Source organism: Mizuhopecten yessoensis, unplaced genomic scaffold, assembly GCF_002113885.1.
Source record: "Mizuhopecten yessoensis strain PY_sf001 unplaced genomic scaffold, ASM211388v2 scaffold245, whole genome shotgun sequence".
Lineage (NCBI taxonomy): Eukaryota > Metazoa > Mollusca > Bivalvia > Pectinida > Pectinidae > Mizuhopecten > Mizuhopecten yessoensis.
In genome coordinates this window covers 652,252-667,639 of record NW_018403450.1, presented here as the reverse complement: position 1 = coordinate 667,639, position 15,388 = coordinate 652,252, and the positions used below count along the sequence as shown (strand labels likewise).

Genomic DNA, 15,388 nt, shown 5'->3' with positions numbered 1-15,388 from the left:
CCTCCAAGGATAATTCTCACCAAGTAAAAATAATTTCCTACAGAAAGTTGTCAAAATATACCCAAAAGTGTTATTTCCCTATATAAACTATAGTAAACTTTACCCCCTCCCCAAGGGAGAACGGATAGCTCGGGGGTCCTGAAATTTACAATTTAAGTAAAGCCCCTGATGATCTTTCTTTCCACGTAGAGTAAATGAGTGTAGTACCTCTGAGTCTGAAGAAGAAGATTTTTGAAATATTGATTAATTTTCCCTTTGGGGCCCCGCCCTGGCCCCAGGGGTTGGGGTAGGAATCCCAATTTTACAATTTTGAAGCCTCATCTACCAAGGATGATTTTGACCAAGTTTGAAAAAAATCCATCCACTGGTTCTTGAGAAGAAGTTGAAAATGTAAAAATTACGCACGACGGACGACGACGGACGAAAAGCGACCTAAAAACTTCATGCTTGCCACTAAGTAATATGAAACAAAAGTCTTTATAAATTAAATGAATTCTACTTTGTATGCTTTGGTATCAGATTAAAAATAGCCTTCTTTGATTGCTGACATTTATGTAGTTTTCTACCTCAGTCTGGCAGGTTATCCCCCTTTTTCTGATGAGAGGAAGGACATGGACTTACCAAAGCAGATCTTAGGAGCCCATTTCTCCTTCCCCAAACAGTACTGGTCAGGCATCTCAGAGAACGGTAGGTTAGTCGGAGATACCAGAGAAAAATAATTGGCTATGCTGTGGATAGATACAGTGAGAAAATGTTCGGTTGGATTGCCCAGTTGGTAAACTTCTTGATTATAGGCAGGAGTAATAAATCATATCGAACAAAGCAAGGAAATGTAAATCAGAATTCTAATCATTAATTAATGTAGTAGTCTTCAATAAACTAGCAAATGGCATGTCCTGTGGTAGGTCCGTCACAGTATCAAATTGAAGCTGCTTGATTTCGTGCCATATTTATATTACATAACTTCCCAACAGAAAAGCTGACGTGAAGAAAGAAATATTTTTGAGACAATTTCGTATGAGCTAAAAAGCAGGTTTTTTCTTGTGACATTTAAAAAAAATATGATGTGTGTTCTGTGTTATAGCTGTGGACTTGATAAAAAAGTTGATGACTGTGGACCCTAAGAAGAGAATAACATTAGCAGACGCTTTGAATCACCCCTGGTTCAAGGTATGTAACATTGATTTTAGTTCCTTCTTAACATGTCAAGTTATTGGTGATATTATTTTCTTTAAATCAATTTTTGAAGAAAAAAAGCTGTTAAGTTAACTTTTATAAAATGGAAAGATTTTAATTTTGATCTACCTTATATTTTTTATTTTTTTTGAATACAGGATGAAGAGATGAAGCAGAAAGCCAACAAATTAATATATCCCGAGCATGAAGGCATGGCACCGCCATCCATTCTGGTAAATCTGCTTGATCTAATATAGTTTTATATAAACTTTAGGGCCTCATGGTATTTCCAATGCAATGTCAACATTACTAATCAACTAGGGAAATACATGTACTGAAGAAAATAAATAAATACAGAGACGTTGAGTGTAAAATTTGTATTGTTGTGTCACCGGTTATATCGTCTTAACATTCTACCAGACTGTTGTTTTTTTTATTTCCTCTGTATGTAACTACAGTATTAACATATTCAGTAACACTAGTTTTATCAGGCTCATTTTCTTATTACCAACCTACTATTACTGGTCACCAGTAAGAAATAAAACGTTCTCTAAATATTTTGAAAAATGCAATTTTTATATGTTTGTGTAGAATAATAAATACAAGTTAATAATCCGTTTCATAAATTGGGGTTTTGGGGAGCGTATAGTTGCTGCTTTATCTGTTCATCCGGGGCCATAACTTTTGACTTGCTCAAGAAACATGTAGCTTAATGAAATCTTATAGACATATGTACAATGGCAAGATGGTGTTTGTGTACCTTAACTTCTAACATGCTGAAGATAATCTAGTTTAAAAGCAGTGTGTCCCCAACCACAATTAGGACTGTATGTCCAAAGTCAATGTCACATGGTAATTAAAGGTCAAAGTGAATGGCCAAACTAAAATTTCTGACTCACTGAAGATGGAACAATGAAACTTTATAGATATATATGTAGGAAAGCAAATCAGTGCATAGCCTACTACTTGGGGTCTATATGCCCAAGATAAAGGTCTTGTTAAGTGCAAAGGTAAGATTATTTGTCCACATCTTAATTACTGTGTTGCCAAAGGTTAATAAATGTAGAATAAAAAAGCAGTTTGTTGCATAACACTTTGGAGTTTATTTTACACAGTTAAGCTATTTCAGAGATATCAATTTGCCAGGCAGCAGGCGTGATCAATTTTAAGGTCAAGATCTGTAACACATAACATCCACACTCCGATCTTGTCTTGTTCACGTTTTCGGGGAGCATCCATCTGTTTTACGGATTTTTCTTTATTTTTAACGCCGATTGTATCTTTTGCCTCATTAATTATCAATGCTTTATTATATCAATTCCACAGCCTTCACCTCCCAAGAAACGTGTAGCAGAGAGTGGGGAGGAGCCTCCCGCGAAGCGGAAAATATCGACCGACACTGCCTCGCCCCCCGACACTCCCACTTAATTTGTCAGACCAGTACTAGTGGCCAACTCCTAAGCCGAAAACATACTGCCAAGTACTTTTAGATCAAACGTCTGTACCATGACTTGTTTCTGACAATCTACATTGAAGCAATTTTAGTAAATTTTACATGTATACAGAAATATACAAATAAAACAAGACATTATTGAATTTCAAATTAAGGACATGCGGAACAATTTCCCAACACATCACTGCAACTTGATGGAACACTTTTACCACAAAACAAATATTTTCCAACACATGACATGATAAACGATTGTGCACAAGTCTGTGATAATTTCTTTAAATTTAAACTGTCTGTTAAAATTGAATTAGCTTGACTCTATGCTACATTTGATATCATGTGCATTAGAACTTATGGCTATATTTTTTTACAGGCTACAAGCTCTATTTTTAGCTTGTTTGTTTGGTAAGATATTGCATTTCCATATCTGTTAATTGATAATGTATGGACCTAATCTTGTGCTGATGCTGTGCATCAATACATGTGTTGCATTTATATACATTTACTGGTTAGACTATTGTTTTGGTTTTACGTGTAATGCTACGATAAACTTGAAGTGGCAGTGTTATCAGTGCAACACTGTGCATACTACTTCTCATCTTCATTTAACAAGACTTTAAGCAGATCCTAAAATGGATGATAACCCTTGGTAAGTGAGGATATGACTGTTGCCATGTTGCTGTTCAGGAGCTTGTAGAAGAAACTTTGTTGTAAATTATGCTCTTGTCGTATATGATAATGCTGTCAGACATTTACAGTATTTAACTTAATGACACCAAATCAAAGTTCAACCTTTTTTCAAAGCTGTCTATGATATGATATTAATTGGGGTTTTGATGTATGAATATCTTAATTTAAAAGTCTTTATCATTTTTTGCTTACTGTGAAAGTTGATGAGGCTTCCTAACCACGGTCCATGTTGTAACAGTAACTTAATTACACCGGTGTTCATATAAAATATAGCTAGCCTTGTGTAACCACATACACATTACAGGACATGATGAATGGTGCTTTACCATTTCAATGGCAATATCACTAAATAACCCCTTCAAACTTCAGATGGCATTCATATCTGCTATAAAAGCCACAGTAACATTATTGATGTCATCATTATGATGGCAACATTCGATACCACTAACTCTTCCTAGAAGGTGGCTTTCGTTTATTGAACAGGGTTATACTGTATTTATATATTTCATCTGTAGCTAATTATATATATATAAAATTAATGCATACTTTTTATAAATGAATCATGTTTTCAATAACACGGAGCTATTTTGAAAAACTTTCGGTATAATTAGTACAATAATGTATTAACATTGAACTGCTTTCAGATTTTGAGCGCTCATAATGAAATATGAATGCAGATTGGAAATGTACAAATTCAATGTGAAGCTTTTACATGTTTCATGGATTGTTATTATCATTTATAGTTGGATTTGTAGTATCCATCAATGAACGTTATAAAATCATGTGACTGTTTGAATCATGTGTACTGGGATATGATGTAGTACTCAGACAGCAATACAAGAGTTTTCTAGCTCAAGTTTTAGCTTCAACTTTCTTGTCTTTACATATTTGTTACCATTATCGTCACAATACCAAGCTGGTCTCAAATTGATTGAGGGGTGGGTGTATAATAATTTATAAATCATGCTAGTTCCTAAATAGCTCAGTGACATTGGTAAATATCAAGTGACCAAGTGTTTTGTATATTACAGTTTGTTTACATAATTGTGTGTTAATATTAGGTTTATGTACTTGAAGGAGTACTGGGAGCATGGTCACCATTGATTGCTTCCTTTATAGTTGGAAAAAATCTGAACATCAAAATTATTTGCGACATTGTTCTAAATGTAGCTGTTGTTATGAAGTTGTTTTCAGTTTTTTCCATGTTGGAAACTGGTGTCGTGTTTATAAAATGACTTGTTAAACATAATATAACGTAAGAGGAGAAAGTTTATCAAGCATGTTTAAGTAACTATTCAATTTTAGATGCTACTCTATTGAACTTTGCATGTTTTGAATATTTATTATTTTATTGAATGTAGTATAATATTGAAAACCGTCACTCTTTTGAGAACTATGTCACAGACGGATGTAGGATTTAATACTACAAATGTTTCATCAAAGAATTAGAGAGTAGAGAAAAGGTAGAGGTGGAAAAATATAAACAGGCGACAATTGTAAATATTTAGTTTGACAAACAAAAAGAGTGGAGTATGCTGAATATGTTGTGTAACTATGTAAATATTGAGTTTAATGCATTTATTTTAATTTTGTGTTTTTAATAGCAGATTTTTAGACGTTTTTTGTACATTTTTTCTTTGATATTTCCATGATTTCATCATTACAAGTAGGTATACTGTATAACAGCTGTTCTCAATCAGGTGTATAGGGAATCAATTCAGCATTCTAGAAGTATGAAAGGTTTTTCTGATACATAATATATTCCAAAAGTATAAATAAATTTTCCAAAGAAATCTTGACATTTGAGTGAGCAATATGCTAATAAACCTGAAACTGTTGATTTTTTCTGTTTTTTTTGGCAGTGGTCCTCTCACGAAATGTCCTGACGTTTCATTGGTTGTCATAAATAACTTGTCACCCTTGTATTAAGACGTCCTAAATCACCTTTATATCGTTCCTAGAGATTACATAACTTTTACATACTTAACTTTAATGAAGATAGGACTTAACTCATTCACCCCTGAAGATGCATTTAAAGTCCTCCAATTCAAAGGTTGGAATCGTTCATTATGAAATTTCAGGGGTGAACGAGTTACTGTACTGATAATTCCTTCAGTTTTTGTTGTACGTAAAAAAGTAATAATTTTGCTGTTTTGCTGATTTATGCTAATTTAACCCTAATATACAAGACATGTTGTTGTAAATTATCTGATCATTTAAACAACTTGCCAGTTACACGATTGTACACTGAGAAATGGCTGTTGTATAATAAGTCTGATACGACGTTAGTATTTTGCATGTAGTAATTTAATGTATGGATATTTTACATGTAGTAATTTAATGTATGGATCCGAGGCATTACTTTCATGATGTTCAGTACATATAAAGAGTACTCATATAGTAAAAAAGCACTCAAGTTCATTGTGGATCAAAAGATTTCTTCAGCACGGGGAAGTTTATATTTGTACACATGTAAACTCGAACTTTCCTGAGTATTCCACTTATTTTAATCTATAGAACATGTATTTTCTGTTCTAAATATAGATATTGGACACACTTTAATTGGACATACACTTTAACACTAAAGCTGTCAGTAATCTAATGATATTTGAAACCATCTGGTTATATCCCTGTGTAACAGGAAAGTGAGTACGGTACGTTGTGTGATTCCGCCGGGGATCGACCCGTGATCCCGCCGGGGATCGAACCCGTGATCCCAGACTTTGTAGTCGGACGCTCTACCACTGAGCCAAAGGGAAGTTCCCTCTTGTGTGAAGCTGGAAGGCAACCATATTCCTTTGTAAGATTGAAATTAAAAACTGCCACACATGTCATTACATATACACCGAGCCTTTACATCGTCACCATTAGCTTTGATGTATTTTTAAATCATTGGATAGTAACATGTTTTCCCATTTACTAGGTATTTTCATTCCAAATGCTTTTCACTGTATTATGTTTTCAAATTTATTTTGCACTGGTAAATATCACTATTTTATTTAACGGGACAACCAGATATGACTATTGTTTGCAAATTTCATGTATTTTTCAAGATAACAAACATTAAAGATGGGCTCCCACTTTTATTTTCAAACATTCTGCATTTTGTGTACCAAAGTTTCTGATCTGCCGTTTATTAAATAAAGTAAAGGTTTTGCATGAGTCACCTTAAGCTGTATTGAAAATTATTTCAGCTTCAATCTGACAAATTATATCAGTGAGTTAATAGTTCAATATTGGACAGGATACTGAAAATAGTTCAATATTGGACAGGATACTGTAACTAAGTGCAGAACTTCAAACCATGAGCTACAATCAAGTTGACTTCCATCTTTAATGCCTACACTGTTGATTAATGAGTGTTTGTCTCTTGTGTAGTTTAACAGCACTGCCTATATATATATTGTTCTGGGGCATTCTTAGGAAAGTGTAGTGTTTGAGAGATTTCAACTTTACAGTTCAACATAATCCTAACATTCTAGATAGAACAAAGGATCAACTAAAATTGTGGATCTGCTGTAAGTTGATTTAATTTTCAGAATTTCTTTGAGATTTTCATTACCGTGTTTTTTTTTAGTAGAAAGTGCCATAAAAACCTTTTAACATTTTTCAAAATTATTTGAATTTCTTGTATTCAATTCCACAGCTGCATGTGGTACATAAGTACTTGGGATGGTGTTCACTTTCATTATGGCATGAACATCGTTTTCTACTTAAATCTCTGTACACGCAGCTGTTCATGGTGAACCTTACTGGTTTATGTCATTAAATTGAATATGTAAGGCACAGACATTTTTTAGATCTGTTTATTAATAATACATCAGATGTATATATACATTGCGTTACAGGAAGAAAATCAAATGTTCAAAAGTGACTTTTTCATGTTGTCAGTTTTATGGAACAACATTGTAGTTAATGTACGAGAATGAATGTTAGTATTTGATGCATTTTGTGTAGAATATTAAGGTTGTAAAGACTGCATTTATTAATAAAAGGAACAAATATTTATTTGAGTTATGTTTTAACTTAAGAAATTTTCTGCTGTTATTTTGTCATCATGTTAAACATTTTCTTCATAAGATTTATTTTAGGATTGAAATGCATCTTGTTATATATATCCACATTACATGTGTGGTGTTTTATAGTTTGGTGCTCGCTCGTCCTCAATCTAACTTGTAAGTTTGTAATTCTTACTTTTATTTATATCAAAACTTTGGATTGTTGCCAATAACTCAAAGATGAGTCATGACCTCGTTCTAAGGTCATAACTCTGAATTCAAGGTCATGATGCATTATTATCCTCAGACTGTTCACAATATCATATCATCCACTCATAACTTTGTAACCCTTTCTTGGAATTCTGTATCTGTATCCTGCTTAATAGGATCGTTGTCCATAACCCAAGGTCATATCCCCAAGGTCAAGGTCATGGAGCATCAGCATCTTTACCAGCTCTTATATTTGGTCTCAACTTATTCTCTCTTAAATAATCGGCCATCAACTTGTTTATTGTGGACTCTGTCTACTCTGGTAACAGGCATTGTTTAACCAATCTTGATTGTCTACTCTGGTAACAGGCATTGTTTAACCAATCTTGATTGTCTACTCTGGTAACAGGCATTGTTTAACCAATCTTGATGAATAAATTACTATTATTACACCCTGGCTTTTTCAAGCATTCCTTTCTCCAGGTGATTTTGCAGTTGTTTAGTTGATTTGATAATAATTTATTATAGTAAATTAAACATCAAAACTGGATATTTCTTTAACATGCAAATTAATGCATGTTGACATTTACTGTTAAATCACTGACTATAAACTGGACCCTGTATTAATCAGTCCCATTCAGATTCAGCCAGGTTTACTAAAGCTCTCTTATATACTATCTGATCTTCTGTTACTATTAACTGAATACAAATTGTTGCAAGATGAAATCTTACCTGATTTTTAACACTAGATTTTCAAAATGTGTTCGATAAATTTTATTATTTCAAATTATACACTAAATTACACTATTTCTAGTGGATCTCGATCTTGACTAGAAATAACAATGTCAATTTTGCCCTTAAACAGTTTGTTGAGTTCCTGTTTGAGCACACTCAGGTATCCGCGCTCAGTGTTGCTATGGTCACAGAGAATCACACTGGTACCACTATGTACAGCGTGGAGTACCTCGTGGTGAGACATCTCCCCGGTAACGTACAGCGACACTGGAACATTCCTTAGGACACTACTTCCTGACCCAGCACACACTGCCACACTGCTAACCAAAGACTCGCCTACAATTAATGTTGTAAACAACATATTATAAACTTGTCTACAATATTGTAAACAATGTTTTATAAATTTGTCTACAATATTGTAAACAATGTTTTATAAATTTGTCTACAATATTGTAAACAATGTATTATAAATTTGTCTACAATATTGTAAACAATGTATTATAAATTTGTCTACAATATTGTAAACAATGTATTATAAACTTGTCTACAATATTGTAAACAATGTATTATAAACTTGTCTACAATATTGTAAACAATGTATTATAAACTTGCCTACAATGTTGTAAACAATGTATTATAAACTGACTTTAGCAACAAATCTATATAAAAACATTGCCATTGTTTTTTTTAAATAAAGTCAAATAACATGATAAGAATATTGATTTTTTTTTCCAAACTGAGCATTCCAAATTGCATATCTTGAATACTCTGGTTAATTTTATAGTTCCTGATCAGTTGATGTTTTCTTGTAACATTGAAAATATGATACTCTTTTCTAAAATATTTTTTAGAAATTATTATTTGAATATTAAATGATTAAAATTGTATGCAAGTACCAATATTGCATGTCTTTTTCCAAACATTAGATTCACAAACATTGTTCATAAAGCTATGTATTGTATTGTTTGGATGAGGAATGAAAGCTCTAGATACTTCAACAGTATAAAACACAATTTTTCATCTCATTTTATGTTTGTTGACTTTTCAGGAGCAACGTTTCTAACTTCAGCAAGGGATCTTTCTTAATCTGTCAGTCCCCTACAGCTAAATATGAATAAAAGATACACAGGTAAATTTGGTTAAGTGAAGAGGTACTGAATTTTTAAAAGTTTACCCTGAGCTGCTGCCAGTCGTACATGGTCGAGGTTGGTGTGTTTCTTTACTAGAGAGACAGCATCCTCCAGAGAAAGTGGCTGTTTTAGTGTACCTTTCCGTCCCATACCATACCCCGGCCATACTACCTACAGGTGTAACAGTAGATACAAACGTAATGCAGGTTATACAGGCCTTAGACACCTAAACCAGTCAAATCGGTTTCTCAGTTAAAGAGAGTGAGACACTCACATTTGCACTATTCATACACCATTCTACTCAGCAAGTCATCCAATGAAAACACAGACATTAATAGTGGATAACAAAATGCTGTTTGAAAAAAAAAAAATCTTTTCTATTTGGAGTGTAAAAATGTCACTGCATGTACTACAGTCACCAGGGGCCATCAGATTTAGATGTCAACAGGCGTTAGATACAATACCACTACATCCCTATAGAGGCAATGGCAATTTAGAACATTTTATGTTTATAATTTCATAAATCATTTATACATGAATATTTTTTGTGGTAATGACAGTACATTTAAATTCATAATTAATTCCAGCTATAACATATCTTCTGTAAACCTAGTCTCACGTTTTATTTTGATAATTTATAATTAATTGCGTCATTACACCCGACTGAGCCATACCTTCTGTAGATCGTATGATTCTATAGACTTGATGACCTTCATGTGTTCACTGATGACAGCCATCACATCAGGGGCGTTCTCCTGGTTTCCAAGGAAACTGATCTGGACAAGGTCAGGGTCACTGGTGAAATAACAGGCATCACATCATCAGAAAGTTATTAATACATTCTCGGTATATTGTGTTGAAACAATTAGTGATATGATAGAGATGATTGTCAGTGTTATCTACATGTCTGCTATGAAAATAGCAAATCACAGGTAGACATCTTTGTGATCATACCATATTCAATTGTAAATAATAATGCATAAAGATGATGCATGTATAATACCATTAATTTAGCACATAACTGATGTTTGTAGAAAGTAACTTTCTGTTCAGATTTTCAAGGTCATTAGGACTAAACACTGACAGCAAAACCAGGAATCTGCAATTTATCTTATATAATTACTTCATTAACAAGGCAAAGTATTGCAGGGCAATCCAAAGTTCCCCACCAGTAATGATTTCTATATTTAACAAACAGTACACTCATGTAAGGAAGCAAAGGTCACAGTGAGGTCATAGTGATCTACTTCTTGCACTGCACCATCCAAAGATTTCCTTGTACACCAGATCTGGTTACTCCAGGTGAAATAGTATAGAAGATAAGTCCCAGGCATACTTTTTCAAAAGTTAAGGTCAAAGGTCAAGTCATAGGTCACAGTGATCTAATTCTTGCACTCTGCACTCCATAATCTAAAGATGTCCTTGTACACCAAATCTGCTTACTCCAGGTGAAATAGTACAGAAGATATGCCCCGGATAAACTTTTTCAAAAGTAAAGTTCTAAGGTCACAATGACTTAATTCTTGCACTTTGCACTCTGCCATCCCAAGATGTCCTTGTACATCAAATTTGTTTACTCCAGGTGAAATAGTATAGAAGGTATATGTCCCAGACAAACTTATCGTACAGAAGGACGGATGGATGGAGTGCAAACCTCAAGCAACCCCCCCCCTCCCTCCCTTTGGAACAGGGGTGGGGGACTAATTTTATGTCAAATTTCAAGCGGTGATGACAGAATATTATATGCGCGTGTACGTCAGAGAATTCACAATGATCATATCAGATGATATATTAATAAAATAATTATGCATTATATATTTAAACAAAATATTTAAAAAAAAAAGAGAGAGAACTTTAATATCTATTTTAGATCATACTACATGCAACTGACTCTTTTTCCACCCACCATCCCACCCTTTCCAAGTCAGCCTACCAGTGTCATATATTGCCAGCCATCACTCCACTCTCCAAGTTGACCTACCAGGGTCATTGCCGGCCATCACTCTGCTTTCAAAGCTGACCTACCATCACTCCGCTCTCAAAGCTGACCTACCAGTGTCATTGCCAGCCATCACTCCACTCTCAAAGCTGACCTACCAGGGTCAATGCCAACCAACATCTGACCCTCTCCCAACCAGCCTACCAGGGCCATTGCCAGCCATCATCCCACCCTCTCAAAGTCTGCCTACCAATGTCATTGCCAGCCAACATCCCATTCTCTCCCAGCCAGCCTACCAGGGTCATTGCCAGCCAACATCCCATCCCCTCCCAGCCAGCCTACCAGGGTCATTGCCAGCCATCACTCCACTCTCAAAGTCAACATACCAGGGTCATTGGCAGCCATCATTCCACTCTCTCAAAGTCTACCTCCCTTTTGCATCTACCTCTTGAGACTTATTATACTGACTGACATATATGCTAAGTCTCTAAGTGGCCATTTAGAGATAGATATTATAAATGCCTTACACTGCTATAGATGTGGTGACTGTCCCCTTTATATTTGAGAGTCCTTCTATCAATTTTGGTGCGAGATTGACTGGTACGGTGAAGATTCTTTTCTTGCTAAATTTCTTGTTTGGCATCACTGTCGGCTCTATTGGACTTTTGTCCCGTAAATCTGTTGAAGGAATGTATACACTATATTTTGTGCAGTTTTAACATGATAAATAAATATTCTATTACTACAGTATACAGAAGCAAGATGATTGATTAGTTCTGTTACTTAAATCAAATACACTAAATTGTATAAAATAGGTATAGAAATTCAAATTACAGAACATTGACCTACCAAATACACTGATAAGCCAATCATTCACTCCCCCATCTAGAGCATCATGGGAAGTGTGAGGAGAGAATACTGCTATCCGGTTTTCAATACACTTTGTTATAACTCTGTCCTTCCAGCTAGCCTGAGTGAGGCGCTTCACAGGAGAGAACAGTGGAGGATGGTAGGACAGAATCATGTTGGCCTTCTCGTCAATAGCCTCGTCAAGCACAGGTGGTGTGAGGTCATTGGTCAGGAAGAGTTTGGTCACCTTGATAGTTAATTTTAAACTTTATATTCACTTTTATTTCAGCATTTCATTCTTTATAAGTGATTTATATCTTAAGTTTAAAATAGACAGATATTAAACTAAACCACCATGGAAATCATTCATGTTCATTTTGGACAACAACACAAACCATGCATAATTTACTGCAATAAATAATTTACAGATATTTTTGAGACACCTATATGTACCAAGCATAATTCACAGTAACTTAGCTATAGGAAGACAACTACCATGCATAATTCACAGTAACTTAGCTATAGGAAGACAACTACAAAGCATAATTTACAGACACATCGTGAGTTTTTTAATTTTTCCATAAAATTCTTAGCAACATTTGTTTGATGTAACAGACATCTTTCCTAAATATTTCTTTTATATAATGGTACTTAAGCTGTGATTATGACTGTACCTCGTGTGGGTCTGTCGGCTCCACCAGTAGTCCCACATTGTCCCAGTCTCCGGCCAGTTTGGGTGACGCATACTGATACAACAGTCCTACCACAGACTGAAGCTTCATGTCCTCCAAGTCTGCGATCACTTCTCTCTCAGTGTGAAATAAGGCTTGAGCAGACTGACGGGAAACCTTTATACCAGGCTGCCTGAAAAGGTTCAGCACAAACCCCACGCCTGTGAACATTATGATTTTTTTCATTTTAAGAGTAATCCCATTCATACATATGCACTTAACAGAAGGCCCAATTAGCTATTATTTAATGCTTTTGGCAAATACATCCTACATCTGTGTCATCCTGTGTTGGTCAAAGTCAAATAATTAAAAACACAATAAGTAAAGAAGCTGTTACTAAAGAGATAAATTTTATTATATTATATACTCTGCAACTTATTGATCTTTTGTGGAAGATTACTGAATCCCCTGCTCCTATGAAATGGAAATAAGATTCATTGTTTGAAAATTATCTACAAATGTTAATGCCATGGTGACCTTGACCTTGGAAATCTGAAATCTAAACTCATTTGAGATACAAATTGTATTCTCATTCTTGACCTTTGTGTAGTTTTTGATCAAAATCCCTTAAAAATAATGTCGCTAGACAGATGTAACAGAATTGGTTGACACAAATTTCTATAAATAGTTGTGGTGACCTTGTAGCCCATGGCAATATAATAGGTATTTTACAAACCCATTTGTGGTGTTTTCATACTTGACATTTGTACAAAGTTGACACTGATTCAGGACAAAACAAGACATGAAAAGAAAGGATCCCTTATCATTACCATAAAGTGGTGAGAGCATACAAAATGTATATAATTAGAACATAAACTATGACATATATGTATATCAGGTATATCTATACTCCAATAGGATTTTTTATACAGTGTCATCTACCTGTGCTTTACATTAAACTTTTCCACATAGCAGTAGAGTACAATCACAGGGGCTTAGCAATGATTAACATGAATATAATAATAATCAGTAAATACAAATTTGTTATCTTCAAAAAGATTCAAGGTCCCAGCAAATTTATTTAAAGAAGTTGAATATCATTATACAAAACAAAAGGGATCTTTGTTGGATGCATATATGGTTCTAACAATTACTCTACAGTTTATGTGAAACTTCTTTTGAAGATTTTGGCATATTTTACTCATGTGACCTTTAAAGTCGTGGTCATTCAGTACCTCACTTATCGAGGACACTAACGTTATGTTAGTAAGAAGTTTTTAACATGCATATTTTAACATGTCTAACCCCTGGGTCTTCCCATCACACAATGCAACCATTGGAACAAGCTAAATAACCCTTCACTCTGGCATGCTAGAGGCAAAATACCATTTCCCTTGACCAATTGATTATTCAGATGAAGATTTTAAATTATTTTGACATATTTTATCTCTGTGCATGACTTAATTAAGATACATGTACAGTAGGTCAAGGTCATACATTTGAAAAAAAGGTATATTTAAGCTCTTCACTCCAGAATACTATAGGTACATGTACAATGCATATATACATATATTAGTATGATTCTGAAGCAGAACTTGACTGGGTCGGTCGTTGGTGTGACCAACCCTCTTTCAAGCATTTGGTGTATCAGCTTGGCAAAGGGTTACCCAAACCTTGGGAGGATTAATGTAGCAGAAATTGGACTGGCCTGGCCATGGATCGATCATTGACAACCAGGTACAGTATATATATATGCGTAGCTCAATAGGTATAGAGCGTCCGTCTAGAGTTCAGAAGGTCAGTGGTTCAAGCCCCAGTCTGGCCGTGCAGTTTTCCTCTCCGGTTACAACTCTATTTCGTTATTTGAACGTCATTTGAAGGATAAGCACATTTGACACGTGTGAGTGACCTTGAAATTGGGTCAAGGTTGTTAAATTCAACAATCGAATGAAAAAAACATTCAACCAAGCATTCTACATTATAAATGTAATGGTCAAAAGCCTGTGCATTATTCAGAATTTGACAAACAACGTACCCTGCGTCATGCCATACATTCACCAGCTGTGTGTCGGCAGGTGAGCTAAAAATTAAGAACTCTTCTTCAACAGCTCTACATGTCTTTCAAGTTCACTTTGTGTTTCCAAAGTTGTTTAAATAGGGAAAATAGTCAGTCAATAAAAAATATTAAATCGGCGTGCGCAAGAAAGAAACATTAAACAATAGTTTATTGTGTGCATCACTACCCTCGGCTATCCGGAAAAATAGTGCGAACACGGAACAGTGTGTAATTTCGTACCGCGTGGGATAAAAATTAAATGACAATGAGTTACTGACGACTAATAGGTGTATTCATTATCATGATGTACGGCTTTGGCCTTCTAGTGATACCACTGACCTTCTTATAATCTGAGCCACATTTCTTTATATTTTAGTAAACGATTTCAATGAAAGCCATACTTACGAGCCAGTTTTAAAACTTTCACTTTTCCCGTACTTTCGTTTTCGGATACCGGAAGTATATAATAAGGGAGACAACTCTA

General features: G+C 34.7%; 2 protein-coding genes across 5 annotated transcripts in view; one reads left to right on the top strand and one right to left on the bottom strand.

The window, feature by feature from the left end:
* LOC110445255 (serine/threonine-protein kinase Chk2-like) overlaps positions 1-7,322 on the top strand; it is a 21,782-nt gene extending 14,460 nt beyond the window's left edge. Inside the window, exons 13-16 of the mRNA XM_021489762.1 lie at positions 572-687; positions 1,085-1,170; positions 1,335-1,409; positions 2,503-7,322. Of these exons, the coding sequence (XP_021345437.1) occupies positions 572-687; positions 1,085-1,170; positions 1,335-1,409; positions 2,503-2,604 (379 nt within the window). The 3' untranslated portion in view covers positions 2,605-7,322. The remainder of the gene's footprint in view (positions 1-571; positions 688-1,084; positions 1,171-1,334; positions 1,410-2,502) is intronic.
* Positions 7,098-15,388, bottom strand: LOC110445261 (NIF3-like protein 1). 4 transcript variants are annotated; one of them, XM_021489776.1, is made up of 8 exons: positions 15,310-15,359; positions 14,884-14,928; positions 12,852-13,069; positions 12,178-12,424; positions 11,856-12,006; positions 10,064-10,184; positions 9,434-9,560; positions 7,098-8,595 (listed from the first exon to the last, which is right to left on the bottom strand). In XM_021489776.1, exons 2-8 carry the CDS (start codon positions 14,900-14,902, stop codon positions 8,324-8,326), a joined length of 1,155 nt encoding a protein of 384 aa, XP_021345451.1. In that variant the 5' UTR covers positions 14,903-14,928; positions 15,310-15,359; the 3' UTR covers positions 7,098-8,323. The 4 variants fall into 4 exon arrangements, with proteins under 4 accessions (XP_021345451.1, XP_021345476.1, XP_021345461.1 ...); XM_021489801.1 differs by having other exon boundaries at positions 12,852-13,041; positions 15,310-15,344; XM_021489786.1 differs by lacking the exon at positions 14,884-14,928 and having other exon boundaries at positions 15,310-15,388.

Excerpts from the sequence above, each read along its gene's own strand:
- LOC110445261 (XM_021489776.1), bottom strand. Across the intron at positions 12,425-12,851 it reads AGCCGACAGACCCACACGAG|GTGACCAAACTCTTCCTGAC; the intron begins GTACAGTCATAA and ends TTAACTATCAAG. Across the intron at positions 9,561-10,063 it reads AATCATACGATCTACAGAAG|GTAGTATGGCCGGGGTATGG; the intron begins GTATGGCTCAGT and ends TTACACCTGTAG.